The sequence below is a fragment of the Pyrgilauda ruficollis genome, unplaced genomic scaffold, assembly GCF_017590135.1.
Source record: "Pyrgilauda ruficollis isolate IOZ18807 unplaced genomic scaffold, ASM1759013v1 scaffold23, whole genome shotgun sequence".
Classification (NCBI taxonomy): Eukaryota; Metazoa; Chordata; class Aves; order Passeriformes; family Passeridae; genus Pyrgilauda; species Pyrgilauda ruficollis.
In genome coordinates this window covers 9,864,758-9,883,002 of record NW_024522539.1, presented here as the reverse complement: position 1 = coordinate 9,883,002, position 18,245 = coordinate 9,864,758, and the positions used below count along the sequence as shown (strand labels likewise).

General features: G+C 38.2%; 1 protein-coding gene across 1 annotated transcript in view; it reads right to left on the bottom strand.

Annotated features, from left to right (window-relative positions):
* The window catches only part of FBN1 (fibrillin 1), a 144,800-nt gene that overhangs the window by 84,962 nt on the left and 41,593 nt on the right, over positions 1–18,245 (bottom strand). Inside the window, exons 7-9 of the mRNA XM_041469038.1 lie at positions 8,003–8,200; positions 4,658–4,783; positions 112–237 (exon numbers count right to left, since the gene is read on the bottom strand). Of these exons, the coding sequence (XP_041324972.1) occupies positions 112–237; positions 4,658–4,783; positions 8,003–8,200 (450 nt within the window). The remainder of the gene's footprint in view (positions 1–111; positions 238–4,657; positions 4,784–8,002; positions 8,201–18,245) is intronic.

Here is an 18,245-nt window from a genome sequence, read left to right as displayed (position 1 = left end):
GGGTTTCAAGTTCACAAGTTGAAATATGTTTCTGATACACTGTTACCCATTCTTGATATTAACGACTTTTTGTAACACCTACTCTCCTATTGTTCACAGGTTTCTACTCACCTATGCATTTTAAGCCATCAGGAGCTGTATAAAACCCTGGAGGACACTTGCAGAAGTAACTGCTAACTGTGTTTGAACATTCTCCTCCATCACAAATTCCAGGAATGGTGCTACATTCATCAATATCTTTAAGACAAAAAGAGATGCAGAGGCAGGTTAGCTAAAATAGTTTTGGCACAAGAAAAGGTATTTTATAATTAGTAGCAATAATCAAATTCAGGGCATAATCAATAGTTTTGAATTAGTATCTTCCGTTAGGCATCTTATAAACAGAAATTAAACAGAATCTAAAAAAATATTGCATCTGCAAATTCAAAATACAGTATCTGTTACCTGTGAAAGTTTTATTGCTTAATACAGATGGATGAGCATCTTAAAACTGCATAAATTTACTAATTCTAACAAAACTGTAACACATCCAGTCTGAATTTGGCATGAAGTAAACTGTGTTGGGACCAGAGTGTGAACTGTGTAATGACCACAGTGATCAGGAGCTTAACCATTATCTCCAGCAGCACAGACTCTCCTGGTAGCACACTGTGGCACTGGTTCAGTACAGACTCACAGGGACACGTACCACCTACTGAACTGCCTGTCCTTCTTACTGCACTAGGGCTTGTCTTGGAAATACCCCACATAAAAGCACTGAGCAGCTAGGTACTGTTCAACTAATGCAATCTGACAGGATTACAGCTCAGACCAGGATGACTGCAAGCAACAGAAATGATCTTCTCTGCCTTTCTCCACTAAATCAATGTGCAGAAGTTTCAACAGGTTTCTAGAGTGTAACCAAAATATCTACTGCAGAAGCCAGACAGCATCCATAATTCTCCCTACCTTTTGTCAGTAATTTTAAAATAAAATTTCCATATCATGATTGTCTCCACTAAAAAATCTCAATCCATATATTAAATCATCATCATCATAGATACCATGTAGAAAAATTTTCAAAGTCTGCAGAAAAAAGCCCTAACAAATTCTTACAACTCATCATAGCTGCACAGAGGGAACTTGAAGGGTTTCTTCCACAGCTAGTTTATATAATCTACAGCTATGTGAATAACGACCTATGTCAGCCCCAAGTGTTCCTTAATTACTGCCAGTAGCCTGCCTGTGATGTGTAGTTACTTTCCCCTTGGTTTCCAGTGACTGTCTTAACAATGCAGCTGTATCTAATTAGCACTGCCCTCATCTCCTAGGAACCTGGAGTTCTGCTGGGCTTAAAAACAGCTCACTCTTTTCCATGGTACCTACAAGAGGAATCAGCCAAACAGAGCAGAAAAGGAGGTTATTCTCGAGATTGATCAATGGCATCTGCTTGTCACAGCCATCTACGATCACCCAGTTGCTCTCCTGACAGGGAGCATCAAGCTAGAAATAATGGCATCAGAGGACTCTACCCAACCTCTCCTCCAGAGATCTACGAAAACAGACACATGACTGTAATAATGATTTCACCAACCACAAAAATTTCTGAGATGAAATACTGCAACACCACCCAACACACCAAGGCAAGGAGTGAATAATACTGTAGTCATTAAAAAGGACTGGAAGAGTTTAATGTAACACATAAACTGGAATTTGGCCCCAACAGATGGGGGAACACCCAAAGTCCCACAGGACTGTTAATGAGCATTTTAGCAAGTAGAAAGGATCTCAGCCCTACTTCTTCTGTGAAGACAGTAATATAAAAACTAACAACTTCTGGTCTCCTAGGTAAAGCGTGGGATGCTGTAATATTTTTGTGGCCCCTTGCCTTTGCAGGAAAGTAGTGGAGGCACTGGGATGGCACACAGATAACCCAAGTTTGCAGACTCAGCCATCCTAAGTGGAGCGGGGCCCTGGGTCCCCTGTGCACACATTCTTCCCCTGCATCTTGCTAGTTGTCCTGATGTGGGTCACATTCCTCACTTGGGTGTGTGAGAGGGGTGTGACCTTTTTTTCACTGCTACTTCGAGGATGTTGCCAAAGACTCAAGTCCGAGTTCCCTGGGAGCACTGCTAAGAGACTTCTGGCTTCTGCTCCAAGATTATACACCACAGGAGTCCCACAAGTCTCAGTGACAAAAAATGTGGAAATTGAATTTTGTTCTGAATAAAGCCCTTAATTAACAGAGAAAAATGCAATTGTAAGTGGATCAGATTCAAGCATTTTCTGACTCAAATTCACCGATGTTTATCTTAAAGTCAGTGTTGCCACTGTTTATATAGAGTCCGACCTTTTTAAAAGCAAAATCATCACTCTTTATTTTAGGGTTGAGCCTAACCCAAACAGTATTTCACTATTTATATTAGTGTTGACATCCATATAAGCAACATTGTCGTTGTTAAGTACGTGAGTTTTACAAAGGTAAGTATATTTGATGTACTTGCAGACTTAAATGTCACTCTAGGAAAAACTACTCCCCCACTCATCACAAAAAATAGAATTTATCTCAGCATTAGTGCAAATGGAAAAGAAATGGTTATATCAAACGAAGAAATAATGTAGCAGTTAAAATACAGATTTCCACCAGCTATGCTAACAAAGAGAACCTTGGCCAACCCCCCTCCTTTTCCATCTTGTTGATTCTCTACCTGCCCTTGACGATTGCTATTATAATCTTACTTTAATGGAGACCCCCTGAAAAAAACAGTACTGTAATTCAGCAGGTAGCTCCCAGTTGAACTAAATCAGTGACCAAGGACATGTTACAACTGCTAGAAGTCCTACTTGCTAAATACGAAGCTAAACCAAGCAAACAATCAGATGTTATTCATTATGCATCAGAATTAACTACAGTTAATTACTGTAAACCAAACAACTCATCTTATACTGACTTATAAAATTCAAAAGATAATTTAGAAAGAACAGGATGGATGGGCAGTTGTTGCATGATCATGCTTTTAAATGTTGTGTTTCTATCTTATTTCATGCCACTGGTATAAAGGTGGTGCTTTTAATTCTTTGAATTCTATTAATACCTACACAGTTTTAACTAAAATTGCTTGGTACATACAACATGAAGATGTACTAAAAGTAACTCTCTGTCTGCAGAGATTCAAAAATCAATAGGTATGAATTTGAAGAAGGAAAAATTCATCTGATCTTTGCAGCCAGGTGATCACTGCAAAGGGATTTCACAAAAGGGGGAGGAAATTTGTGGCAGGATTTGGGAACACAGCAACCTACACCAGGCTCTTGAGCCAACTTCCTTAACTGTTAGCAAGTGCAGGCTCTTAGGGTGGTCGTTATTTGGGGCTTTTTGTTATTTGGTTGTTGGTTGGGGTTTGTTTTTAAAATGATTCAGCAATTGAAAAATACCATCAAAATGTTTATGAGATGCAGCCTACAGCTCTCAGCTTTTCATGTACTAATACTTAAAAAGGTTCATGTTCAGTATCTCCTATTCACCACATTCTTGGTACTTCATCCACAGAAGGAAACACTTGCAATGTTGTTCTATTCTAAATGTAGGTTACATTCTGCCAAAATCATTGGCAGGCAATATGTAAACCATGCTGTGTACAAGCTCTTCTGAAATTGCTCTCCCTAACCTGCAAATAAATTATAAAGTTTTGCTTAAAATAGCAATTTTTCTTTTGAAAGAGTAATTAATAATTCTTTTAAAATAGCTAAAAAGTTTTGAGTGCTTCTTAAAGGGAACTTGACACAAGAAAGGATGGTGAATGCATACCTTTCTCTCACAAATACTTTTATTGTACTGAAAGTCAGCATTCCAAAATCACTAGACACTTATAAAACTTGTCTACTCAAGTTAATTTTAGTCTAATTACTGAAAGTAGAATCAGTTGCAAGAGTTTAAACATCATCTGGACTTCACTGTAAATACAAATTGATAATGTGCAACTAACACATTTCAGTACAATGTTCCTTATCTACTCAAAATTCTTTTCAAGGTGACATCTATGCTTGATTATTATATTAGAAAGACAAAAAATTTCTATCAAATCACAGTAAAACATAGCACGATTCCGTAATCACACACTGCAAATTTCCACACTAATATCTAGCACCTGCTGTACCCCCAAGTTAGGATGACTAGTAAGTGAAGATAAAACGTTTGTCCTCCTGTAACATGCAATTGCAAGGCTGAGTTTAGACCACAATCCAGCAGCCTTCACACAAGCTGTGTCAAGCTCTCCCTTATGTTAAATAGAGTTCACCTGAGTAGGTAGGAATATTTGAATCTTCCAGTCATATACACTTTTTGGTCAAAAGATCCACAAAGAAACATGTGCCTCAAGCATTTCTAAAGCAACATATCAGTTAGAAAGTATTTTAATGTTTTAATGTTTAATGGTAGATGTACCTTCAAGTTTGAAATGTTACGTGAATAAAAAGACTATAAAAGTTGCAGGGCCAATATTTAACATTCTCTGGTTTGGGAGAAAGCATCCCTATTTGCATCTGCTCTGAATAATGCCACCTGCACGCTCAAGGCAGAAGAGACAGTAAGTTTGTTACAAACTGTTAAACAAAGTTGGTTGCCCAAAAGAAGACACTCCCCCTTCTACTTTCAGAAGAAAGTTCTAGAAGTTCTTACCATCACATTTTTGTGTTACTTCATTAAACTTGTGTCCAGCTGGGCATTTGCACTCAAAAGATCCAACAGTATTAATGCAATTTCCCCCTTGACAGATCCCAGGGATGGCTTGGCATTCATCCACATCTGTGATATAAAAAAGGAAAAAACACCCACTTTAATTTCATTTCTCAAGAACAGCCATAATAATTTGTCTACACAGAAATGAAATATGCCTAAATCCGTTCTTCACCCATCATAATATTATGATACTGCTTGGGAAGACAGACACTAATTTTGTAATTACTCTATGCAAAGTATGATTAAGTACAGTACTCTAAATATTTTCTGCAAGAAATCACATGGTTATTATTGTTACAGACATTAAATATCTAACTGCTATTGCTTTGTTTTTCCAAAACATCTGGGGAATGGTGTGCAGAAAACACAGCCTGCCAGAACTCAAGTTTCTTTGAAGTGTCTAAAGCTGGTCACCCAAAATCACTTGCCCCCTTGAAAATCTTGGCAACACCATCCAGTGCTTAGGCCACCAGCATAGAGGAGCAGTTGCAGTGTGCATGGAGGGGGCCTCATGGAGAGGCACAGAGTCATTTTGATGGAAATTATTAACTTGACACTTCAGCAAGATCAGCACCAATGACATTAGACTGTGGTTAGTATTTGACTCAAAAGGTTTTATAGCCATAATTAATGTTTCAGGAGGAATTAGTAATGACCTGCTCAGACATAGATAAATTTAAGGGGTCTTTCCCTATTATTTTTCTTTCTTTGCTTTTCATTTTTTTACCGAGGAAAATGAAGCAACACAGATGATATCACAGGCTAGGTAGTAAGCTCAAGACAAACATTTTCAAGAGGCCCCAGTTTGTGGCCTCACAATTATTTTAGCACAACAACATGTGTGTCGTCACTTAGCTGCAGAAGTGTTGCTATGGTTTAATAACAGCTACAGAAAAGAGGCTAAAGGAGGTGGAGGAGTGGCATTGCAATAGGACATTGGGGAAGTCTGGCTCACAGTCCCCAGGGGCTGCCCTGTCTCTGCTGCTCAGGAATTCCTTCAGGAGCACAGAGCACTCCACTCTCCAACTCTCCCATCTCCTCAGGAGAACCAGCTGCTGCTACTAAAAACTGGTTGCTTGAGTTCTTGGGCTTCACACTGACATAGGTTTCAATGCAGGGCTACAAGATGAAGGAGATGATGCCTTCAAATCTCTCTTTATAGATCCCAGAGAGACCGCTGTAGTGTGTCTTGCAGTCTGAAAAGCGAAGTATTATGTCTGCACAAAAGGCTGAGAGGCAATTTTCCTGGGAGCACACGTAGTAAGTCTCAGGAATGCCAAGGAGCATATCTGCACCACATGGCAGAGCGTTCTGTAGAGATCCCTGGGTGAAGTGATCCAGTGTGGGGGAACCACTGTGCTGGGAGGTCACAGAACGAGCACAGCCTCAGCAGCCTCGACCCAGCCACACAGCTGCTGGGACTCGAGCTACAGCAATGGGCTGTGCTTCAGCAACAGCAATCAGCCAGACTTCGTGGCACAGGACTGACTTAAAAAACCTCAAAAACTAAAGAAACTAAAGTCATGCCTCTGAGTCATGATGTCCGTTTCAAAATCCCACCTTTTGGTTTTATTTTTCTTCTTTGTATCTTTAAAAATCTCAGCTGTGATATTAATTTAACTTTCAGCCAAAGTCAAAATTTGGGCAGTGATATTCTATTTACTTTAGCAAATAACCTTGCCCACCCTCACTGTTTCTTTACTTTTCTTTACTTCCCCACACAATAATAATTATTTCTTTTTCTCTTTTCCAGAGAACCTGGATCTTATTTAACCTGTTTTCCTTTATTTAGATTGAATATGGATGTGAAATCCCTAAAATGTCTTCAGTCTGAACGGATGTTATCTGATTTCAAAAGTATTTAGTACAATTGCATGAAAAATAAAGCTAATATGTGATTCCATAAAAGATCTGTTGAAATTGCAAATGCAATACTTAAGAAGGGAAAACTGGAAAATACAAGTCAAACATATCAGGCCAAAACTGTGTTGGCACCACATACAGATCAGCATCAATGTAGCTGCTTGCTAAGAAATGTGCAGTAAGCAGAAGTATCCTTATTCCAAACTGCACAAACCCATTGGAGAGTTCACTGCAGCTCTCCCATGACACAAACAAGAGGGATATAACTAGGTGTGGCATAACTTCAGGGGTGTGGGCCACATATTTATGTACATAAGCTTTCAAAAGTGTCCAGAACCACGGTTCACGGATTCCTGCACAATTTAGTCCTGAACTTTACAGTGAGAGGGGGAACAGAATCACTGAGGTCAAAATATGGGCACATCATGCAGTGCACACAACCATGCTGTCTGTCTTGAAGTTCATAATGTCTCTCTGCAGGCACCAACCACCACTTGGCCTGTGACACAGCATATCTACATCTTTAATGCAATGGAATGCCTTGAAATCCCTTCATAGGAATTTCATGATTATATAAAATTACTCATAGATTGATAATCTTTATCTTCCCTATTTTCAAAAATATTGTAACTTATTAGAAAACATTAGACAGACTGAAATAAACTGGCCCCAAAGATATGGTACTGGGAATGTATAATCCACATCAGTTTAATACACAGTTGCCCCTGTTAACTTTCTCCTGTTTCCTGTCAGACATCCAGACAATAAAAGAATTTATACAGCTGGAAGTATTAGAATAAAAGCCAAAAGCAGTGTAAGGACTTTCTACGGTAAGGCATGCTCTGAAAGAAGTAAGCAACATCTGGGTGGATTTTATGATTTGAAACAAATGCAAATGCATTTCCAAAATTGTACAAAACATATAATAAAGCATTACAAATGGCACGACAGGCACTTTTCCCAGGTCAAAGCAGTGGAGCTCAAGAGATAAGACACCCAAGATGAATCCAAGTTACACAACTTTTAGCTAAAAAAATCTCACACCGGGTAACTGGGGCATTATTGCCACAGATTGGTGTTTGCATGTTCTGAGTGCTCTCTGAAACAGAACAAATTCCTCCACAGAATGATCAGGTGGTATACTCAGAAAAACACCATTACAGAACCAAGGGAAAGCACTGCTGGCAGTGAGAAATTCATTAAGATGCTGGCTGCTCTCACATGACCTGAGTTACTAATGTACTCACTTGAACATCAGGCACTCACTGAATCATGAAGTAATGCATCTGACAGTGTTTTTCCATTCTTCACACATATAGCTGAGAATGGCTTAGGACAGGTTATTCACAGCAGTGTAACTCAATTAAGATTAATCCAGTAACAATTTCAGCAGCTTTTGGGGAAGCTTTGCTGGTAACTTACCTTGACAGGCCCCCGTTCGAATGTTTGGAATGAAGCCTCGGCGGCAGGGATGCGGCTGGGCAGGACACATTTCACAGGGATGGCCCCACGCTCTCCCGACAGTCGCACAGCACAGGGTTTTTGTGCAGACAATTCCACTGAGCTGGCCCTGGCACATCTGGTTGGTTACCAAAGTGAAGCAAGGGCCGGTCCTGTAATCTGTGCCAAAAACAGGAAATCTGATCAGTAGTGCTTCACAATAGAAATACACAACAAATCTCTTAATAAAGCAAAACAACTGCACATTTAGGCAATTCAATTCTTTTTCACACATATTGCCCACCAACCAAACAATTTGAGTTAGAAGTGTTCTACAGAGGATTTTTTCTCTCTCTTTAATTCAAGTCCACTGAAAACAAACTCTAAGTATTTTACCAGGAATGTTATATCTGCAGATCCCCTTTGCTGCTTCATTTAATCACTCACAATATTCTTCCAAGGGTCTTTTCATCAGTATCTTTTAGATATTCAGTGCATTATTTAAAAGAATACTGATAAAAGAGTTAGGGTATGTTTATTTCCACAAGTTGGATGGCTGTTCTCAAATGAGGCTCAAGGGAAGCGAATACAGACTACAGGAAGTTTTCTGAGGACAGTTTTCACTGCTATTCAGGCATATGCTGTACCAGATATGTGGGCAAGCTTTGCCTACAGCTGAATAGAGGGCATGTGGAACACATCTGCTTTGATTTGTTTATGGTAGGACAGGCCACAGCCAACACACAGAATCGAACGAAGATATTAATAAAAAAACATTAGGCTTCATTTTGTTCCATCCTCCAAGGGCAAAAACCAAACAGTGGTAGTGCCAGCTCCTGCTGTCTCCTGGACATCCAGGGTGCACATTCCAGTTAATTTTTCGCAAGCAACTCTAAAATGCTTTTTTTGTTATGGTGCACCAGGACAGAGTCCAGCATCCTGTAAGCACAGCCACCAAATTATGAACCTGTTGTTTCTTTGTAATGAAGTAGTTACCAGATCCCTCAGCCAAGGTCACTAAGTAATCCACACTGCCTCAGAGTCATGTCATTATAAATTCCTCCAATTTTCATGCCACATCCAAACTTTGTTAACAGTAATATGTTTTCACTAAACCATTGTTAAAAAGTGTTAAATAGGGCAGAAATGAGAATGGATGTCTTTCCCATCTGCTCCATCTCCCACATGAGATGCACCGTGAAGCCTATCATTTAATAAATCTTCATGCCAACCAGAGATGGTGTGTCCATATGCTGTAATTCTGATAATTCATCAAGCCATTCTGATACAATTAATAAAATGGCTTACAGAAATCCTGTAAGGCAAGCAATAATGCTATATTGCTACTGTTATCTTCATCTACTAACATGATGGTATCAGAAAGGATATTGAGTTAGATCAAAGGACTTTTCTCTGATGAACTCATACCAAGTGACACTAAATACCATTTATTCTTCATTAACTATGTATCACTCCAATAAGTGCCATTCTGTCTTTTGTCTGTTTAACACACCTATAATCACTCAGATAATCTCTCTTCCTTCTAAAATACTGGATCAACAGAAATTTTCTTTCAGCCTCTAGAATTGTATTTCCAGCTCTATGGTGAATTAACCTGTGAGAACCCACTAGCTATTTTCAGGCTCTCTGGTTAGCTGGACCAGCTGTATAAAAATACTTAAATCCAATTCCTGCTATTTAATCTCAGCCTTAAAGTCTATCAGACTTCAAGTATAAAATTCCTGTCCTATCCCCTTCAAACAATACAGCTACATTTACAAACACTTCTCCCACCCTTCTCTAGCAATTCCCTCAGTCTCATCATGAAACGAGTCAGAATCTCTGCTATTTCTCTTGCCCTTGATTAATTAATTCCTTATCATCATCTTAACTTTCTTTGGCTTGCTATTTCTTATTGTGTCACTTCATTTCCCATATGAATTTTCCACACTACAGCTTCTATTAAGTTTTTCCCTAAGTTAATACAAATAAATCATGAACAATTATACCTGTCAAATAAAAAAAATATTTCCCAGATTGATTTTTCATCCTTGATCAAAGTAAGAATAAGCGCTTTACTCTGTGCAAAACTCCCAATGTTGTAACTCCAAATATTAAAACAAGAGACAACAATTTCTTTAGAAATGCCATCGTTTTGTGTTGGCAGCAGGAAATCTTCCAAGTACCTCCCCAGAATGAAATCCCCCATTGTAGATTGTCCCTCTGCCGTTTATATATAGATGGGTTAGAAAGGAGTCATTTTGTTCTCCGTCGCAGTGGGAGCACGCGTCAGACAGTAGTGAATAATTCATCTTGTGTTTTATGGTAGGATATGAATGGATCAGCATTTACAATTGTTTGCTTTCAAGCTATAAATGACTTAGCAGTGGCTAATATGTCTTAGAAATATGGTGAACCCAACGAAGTTAACTTCATCATCATGCAAATCTTTCCACAAGGTCTCAGTAACAAGACGTGGGTCGAATATGCACTCAAAACCAAGCAAGTCCAGCTACTATTTGTTATTAATCAAGTCCATAACACTTCATATGGAGAATTACAGACTCAATTTTCACCAAATACTTTGCCTTGATAAATTTTATTCCTAATACTCAGTTTTCTTCTAAATACAGCTTCCCTTCTATTTTCTCAAATACAGTCTTTGACATTTTCACAACTAAATTTTTTTCTTTATTCTTAATGGAAAATTCTAAAAGTTAAAAAATTAATATAAAAAGATCATTTGAATATACACATCAGCCTCAGGCCACAGAGAAATCCACATATCAATTAATTTTTTTATACAGAGGACAAATTAAAAAAAAGCTTTAAAATTGAAGTGTTTTAAATAGTGAGTTTAAGATTTTTTTACTTATTACAGGATGAAGGCCTACAAGAAGGAAATGGGATTCTACTAACACTCACAAAATGAGAAGAGGATATGAGCTTAAAACCCCAATCCTTATTTTGTAGCATCAAAGTTTCCTTATATATTCATGTAATTTGTGATTATTCAATCTACTTCAAAAAGTAAAGCTCAAACACAAGGTACCAGTGACCAGTCAGGAGCTGGAAAAGGAGAAAGAAGGAAAATATGCCCAGAAAAGCTATTACACAATTTGTATGTGTTGGGATTTCTTCCTCAAGGACAACTTCAATTTAATTGAAGATTGTTGAGGCTTGTAATGATTTTAGTAAAATTATTTAAGATGTGCAACTGGCAATTCAAATCTTTTGAGTCACTTCTAATGAAAATTTCAGCAGGTGCAAGCGGCCCTCAGTAAGGCGATAGCCACCATTATAACAATTTTATCTGCTTCTTTACATATTTCTTAGCTATTTTGATAAAGAATAACTCCACAGGGAGCTTCAGACAGCTCAGAAGATGGTAGAAACTGTAAAACCATTTTCTGTTCAAATACTGTCAAGAAGAGCAAGAGGGCAACAGAATGACACTGGTTTATCCCACACAACAATTCAGCTTATTAATTCCACAGGAAAGAATCAAGTTGCATTTTGATCTAGAGCTCATTCCTGTTTCAGTCATAATTTTAGTTATCTTCTCAAAAGATCCTTCATACTCTTAAAAGCAGCAGAGAGGCTGCTGAAATACGTAGTCCTGTCAGGCTTTGATCAAAACCAAGCATAGCAATAAGTAACGATAATTGTTCCAAGTAATTCTGGACAGCACCAAAGTGACTGCAAGCACTATGATAGTGCAAGACTTCTGCACCAAACACACATTTTAAACTCCTAGTTCACAATAACTTCTGCTTAGTTTCAAGCACAATATATTTTTTAATGTAAAAATAAAGTTCAAAAATGTTACGAACTAAAGGAACCTGGATTAAACAATTATGCTAGTGCAAGGAGGCTGGATAAAATTTGGTCCCTCTATCCTCTAGGATTTACTATAAATATCCTAAAAAGAGTTCTTGATGTTTCAAGTTAACAGCCTGATTTTGCAAACTGATAACCACCTGTTAAGGGAGGTTGACAGACTCCTTCACCTCTCTTAAAATCAATGAAAATTTAATGAGTCCAAAGCATGAGACTGTAGCAAGCCAGCATTTATCTGATCATGATCAAGATCTCATTACAGAACGCAGGAAAATGCCACCTCTTGCCATCACAGAAAAATGGCTAATGATAAAATGAGTGGTGTTTTTCCAGCTCTCCACAAACAGCACACACCATTCACACAGTACCTCGGGCTGCAGTGCTGCCTGAGCAGCAAACCCAGCTCCTCTGGGCTGTTAGCACCTCACAGGGGAGAATTCAGCACGAACCCCCAAATGCAGCCAAGACTGATGTGCAACTGAAACTGCCCTTGGCAACACAAACCAGCAACTTCCCTTTCTTGAGTACAGGGAGAAAGGGAAAGGGAAAAAAAGGAATATTCCGTTATCATACAAATAATGAAAGAAAGGTCAGAAAGGGCTCTAAGGCAAGTGAATTACCTTAAAGCTGATCATTAGTACAACTTATTTTTCTGCCTAGCAGCACTTTTGTTTCTGCTGTTTGAAGGCTTGTTTGGGTTTTTTCACCAGCTGGGGATTAAACAGGGACATTGGAAGAGAGAGACTGCACAGGGCAGAAACACCATCTCATCTCTGCACAGCAGCTCAGCACTGCCCAGGTGTGACCCACTACACTTGGCAGCCTGTTCTACTGCTCAGCCACATGTCAGGAAAGGGAGTCACAGTCGCTTGTACCTGAGAATGCTCCTTTGGAACCTGATCCCACACAGCCAAAGAATACACAAACAACTATACTGTCCATGGAAAAACACAGCGTCCATCACTGTACATTTCACCATACTTCAGTCATTTCACTCTCTTCAGAGAAGGTAGAAATCACTTGAAGATGATGGAAAAAACCATAATGTGCCTCATTTCTGAAGGCAGGATGTGCTGTGTCTGAAATGAGACCTTTCGCAGTAAAATTCGAATAAGAGAGTCTTGGCACTGACAGAAGAAAACAGCATGACCAAGCTGACTGTAGCAGTGAACATCACCATAGCACAGAGGTACAGAACACAAAAGTTTAGCACTTCAGGCTTAATTTCAAAATCAAAGTGATTCTAGGTATTTGCAGACATACTAAAATCTCCCGATTTTAGAGGACAGAGAGAACAAACAAAAGGCTCTAGATACATGACTCCCATAAAAAATTAATGCAAACCTCTGTGTGTCACTGTACAAAGAAAATAGGGAAGAGCAACAAGCTTGTAATTCCATCTTCACTTGCAAAATTTTCCTGTCAGTCACTTGTAGACTTGAAATTATATTGATCATGAAATTATATTTTGCATACAAGATCTTACAACTTTTAACTTCTGATCAGAAAAGTGAATGACCATGCTCAGGATGACCATGGGATAACTATCATTTACTTCCATTCTTTCTAATAGGGGACAGCCTCACATCTCAGTTCACAGACCAAATCAAGAACAGACCCTGACACATTCCCAAGTTAGTTCAATAAACTGACTTCCAACTATTTAAAAACTCAGACACAATAATGCTCTGTCCACAGGTGACACTGAAAGGCCAGTTGATAAATGCATCCAATCACAACACACTTTTCTTTCCACACAGACCATTTTCTTAAATAATTACTCACTGTTAAGCACTCCCTGTCCTCTCCTCCCCCCAGCCAGACACCATTACTCACCCCAGTCAGATCCCAATGTGTCATCATTGGAAAGTACATGGCAAAGATATCAGAGGGTGTTCAGAAGGAAAGAAAACAAAACTCTGTAAATATTTAAAAACTTATTTCCTATGATGTCTGACACTTCTTACCAATGAGGTTTGGTAGGTTTGGACATGGTATGTGAAGAAATTATCACCATGCCACTTCTGTCTGCTCCCTTCCAGTGCCAGAGATGGTTTCACATATAAGCAAGACCATTTCCCAGCTGCTTCAGTGCACAGCACAGCACTGAGCTCAAATAGCTGAGATTTAACACTGGCTAAGATGTCACTGGAACTAGGGACTCAGAGTGCAACCATTCAGGCACTGTTTCTGGCAGGGATATAAACCTGGCAGCAGAAATGTCTCAAACTACTACAGCTGTGCTGCGGACAGATCACAGCTCCAAGTTGCTTCTCATTATTTTCACAAGAGTAAAAAATATCCAAGGAAGCATATCTAACACTGGTACCATAACTCTTTATTCTGAATTAGGCAGCCAAAAAGTTAGTTACTGCCTCATATAACCCAACCCTAAGAATATTACCCTTTAATTTATGAATCTGATGACCCCATTTGTTCATGTCTTCCTCACCTTTGCTTGCTGCAAATTGTTCTCATATATTGACTTGCTGGCACACTTCAGCTTAAATTTATTTTCCATTCTGTAAGCTGCTTCACAAATCCATTTCTGCACAGACGTGTTTAACACATCTATTTAGCAAATATTATCTAGTCTTCCTAGGATACTGGTTAAAGAACAGGACTTTGAAATAATAACTTACTAATAATATGAGACTAACATTATCGCTTACATTTGATGCACAGAAAAATTCAGGCTGACTATTTTATAAATTATGTTGGCAATCTATTTTCCAGAACAAATATACAACTATTTTTATGCCAATTTTGTTCTTGCAACTGACCCAGTTCTCAAAGTCTGTAGCTGAAAAGTAATAACATTACAGTAATAAAATAAAAAAAAATAGTGTTCAAAAATTATTATTACAGAATTGGAGTGATTTGTTGCACACATTTTAATCCAACATGCAGACTAAGCATTTCACCAAAATCAAAGCCTTAGCTCTGTTGTTCCCAATTATGTGCAGCAGCAATCCAAATACAGAAAATTGTTACCACATTTTATTCTTTTCCATGATGAAGAAAACAGTAAGCAATGCAGCTAAATGTAGAATAACTTCTCATTTCTGAAGTCAGTTTACCTGACAAACTCTAGCCTACCCTGCTTTGCTGCATAAACTCCAAAGAACCATGTCTTTGTAGATTTTAATTTTTCCAATATCTTTCACAGGCTAGCAACAATTAAATAAAATTCTGACTTTACTTTCATCTCCCTTTCTGCTAAAAAGTAACTAGCTTTGGTGACATATTTATTGTCAAGACCAGATGATTATTAAGGAGAATGGATTCTACTACAGAACTTTGCACGTTTCACTCAAAAAGAACAAGTTGACTGAAGTTTATCACTATTTTTTTCAAAAGTGTTCTTAGGAGTGCCACGTTAGAGAAAGTCTCTTTACATACCACTAAGTATTAACCATTAACTATCATGGTAAAGACAAAGCTACATGATCTCTGGGTATTTTTTTTTCTCTTTGGCTTCAAAAGACACTGACTAGGGTAACTAAGACTATCCAAATGTAGTGCAAACAGTTTAAGAAATATAGATCCTAATGACTTACAGAATATTACACAGAGCGGCATCCAAAAAGAGGGAAAATGCTTTCAGACAATGCAATGTACAATTTAAAGAGATACTACTCACATTGACAAAGGAGATAGAGTGGTACAATACACTAAAACTAACCTTTTCTTTTCTAAAATCTAAATGGTCCTCTGCAGTGCCATGAAACAAAATGTAATTACAGAGCACTGGAATGGAACCCAGTCCAGAACTGAAGGCTGGTTATAAATAAGAAGAGGAGATGGGGGAAGAGAGGGAACTGATTTTCAGTGCTCAAGCTGAAACACAGCAGAAGTAAACATACAGCAGGAATGGAGAGAAGTCGACCTGCTTTCAGTGTAGGAAGGCAGTAAGTGTAATAATGATGGTTTGAGTGTTGCAATGATATGTTAACTTAATGATACATACACAAATAGCTTTTTTGGTCCTAACAGAACCCTGAACTTCTGGCAGCTTCTTAACAAGGTGATTAGAACAATCAGTATGTTTTACTCCTTTATAACAGGAATCACCAAACTTGTCTGAAGCAAGCCCCCTCTTTCCCATAATCCAAAAAGACCAGCACTCCTGAGAAATTATAACGATGGAAACCTTCCACTGAATGAAAGGATGGGGCAAACAGATTGTATCCCTGTAAAGACTCTTCTCCACATGGTAGACAGTTCCCTTGCCAAATTTCTTCAACCAGACACTTACTCAGGTTTTTGTATTGTCATATATATGTATTTTTGTGATATGATCTTAGTGATGACAGACTTGATATGATGTAAATAATTTATTGTTTTTTACTAGCCTGAAGACTTTGGAATAACTAATACTATTCTTCCAGCATAAGGCTGTAACACAGAGTTTTATATTTTATACAGCCAGCTAAAAAGACATGAAAAATATTTGGAAAACAGTGACAACACAGAGTATTTGGTTTTTACAGAAATATTTTAAAAATTATTTCACTTCATGGTTGCACAATAACCCACAAAAAAATCTCAGCATTAAAAATGTAAGTCAATAGCATACAAGAATTGCTTCAGACACTAATACCTCACCTCTAACTCTATGGTGAAACACATCAACTACCTAATTGAAATACCATGCAACCCTCTGTGTTACAGGATCAGATTCCTTCCTCAACGAAACTGTGGCATCACTCTGTGTATACACCAGTGTAATCATGACCACAATCTGGATCATTTTGCATAACCACATATATGGGATTTGCATTAAGACTGTGGTCCAAAAATAAACACAGCAATAACATGCACTATTTAACTCTGAATAATCCTGAGGTGTCTCTGTTGAAATGTTACAGAATACATACCATAACTCTAGAATTACCACATGTATTCACTTTTTGTTACTAGAAGTAAAAAACCAAGAAGGTAAACTATCCAATCTTGATTTACCAATTTTCAAGTAAGCAAGTGTAATTTTATTAAATATATATTATACCCACCAACATGAAGTACATGAGATGCTAATACATGTGCTTCATTACTCATATTATTGTTTAAGGCTTTCTGTCATTCCTGTCTTCATTGACCACTTGGTTGAAGGAGCCTTCTCTTTGCTTAGCACTAATGGGTGGATGTCCCCCAGCATCAGTAAAGGACCAGCCTCAAGTGACTGAGGACCCTAACATCTTTAATCTAAGATTACAGAAAATATTTATGACAATTGTCAATTAAAGCCTTTGTAAAACCACATCAAAATTCTGATTTTCCCAAGCAGTGAGAAAGTACAGAATAATAATATCTTAAAATGGGAAGGATGGGAAGGGGAAGGGATATTAATCCACAGATAATTCTCAAACTGAGGGTTGAGCTCTCTTCTTACTTGCATGCAGCAGGAGAGAAGAGCAAAAGGTCTTTACTGACTCCCTGACTCCTGTTAGTGATGTAATGAAGAGCACTTTTTGGTTCTTTAATGTAAGTTAGTAATTAGTCAAGAAGAACTGCAAGTTTTTCTAAAAGACTGAATTACCATGAATACTCCAGATAATATTGGAAAGGTTTCATACATTTACTGAAAGTGTAAGCAACTCCACATTCTTAGCATATTGTTTAACACTGAGTTTTTAATAGCAGCTGTGGTGATGCCTTTGGCCTTCTCTCACACATCACACTTGCTCTGTATACACTATTTTAGTCTAACAGATAATGCAAATCTATTTTTACCTCAGCACTGGAAACTGGCATCTCTTCTACTTGTTGACGGGAATGTCAGGTCCTAAGTTTTCATTTGCCTCCACATGTGGGACAAATCATTAAAACTTGGAAACAGTCACCAGCCTGAGTGTCTTCAACAGGAACATTCAAGATCTAGGACTACAATCCTAGCATTTTTTTCTTTCCTCTCTGTTAGATAGAACTGCTTGGTTTTGTGGGTGCCCAGCCATGACATCCAGCATGAAGCCCAGGTCCCAGTTACAAGGGAAAGATTAGACTCACTGACTTTGATGAAAGAACAGTTGTTCAGTAGGGGAATGCCATTGCCTTTGGCTGCATGAACACTCCCTCACATAGAAAACAGACAGTGTTTGGGGGGTGTTGGGGAAGAGAGACCCACCCAGCTTCAGAGGCCTCTTGTCAATAGCTGAGCCACAGTGGTTCAACCAAAAGCGAAACACCCCAGTTGTATTTTACTAATTATGTACTTACAAGGGAATCCTGGAAACTGCCGTGAGTGCTGAATGGTCCATTACACTGATCACCATTTTGAATAATTTCTCATTTATTTTAGAAAACAAGGTTTCTCTCACCTTCATGCTGCATAAATCCCATCAAAGCTGATGGGTGTTTTCCCATGACAATCATTGAAATTTAT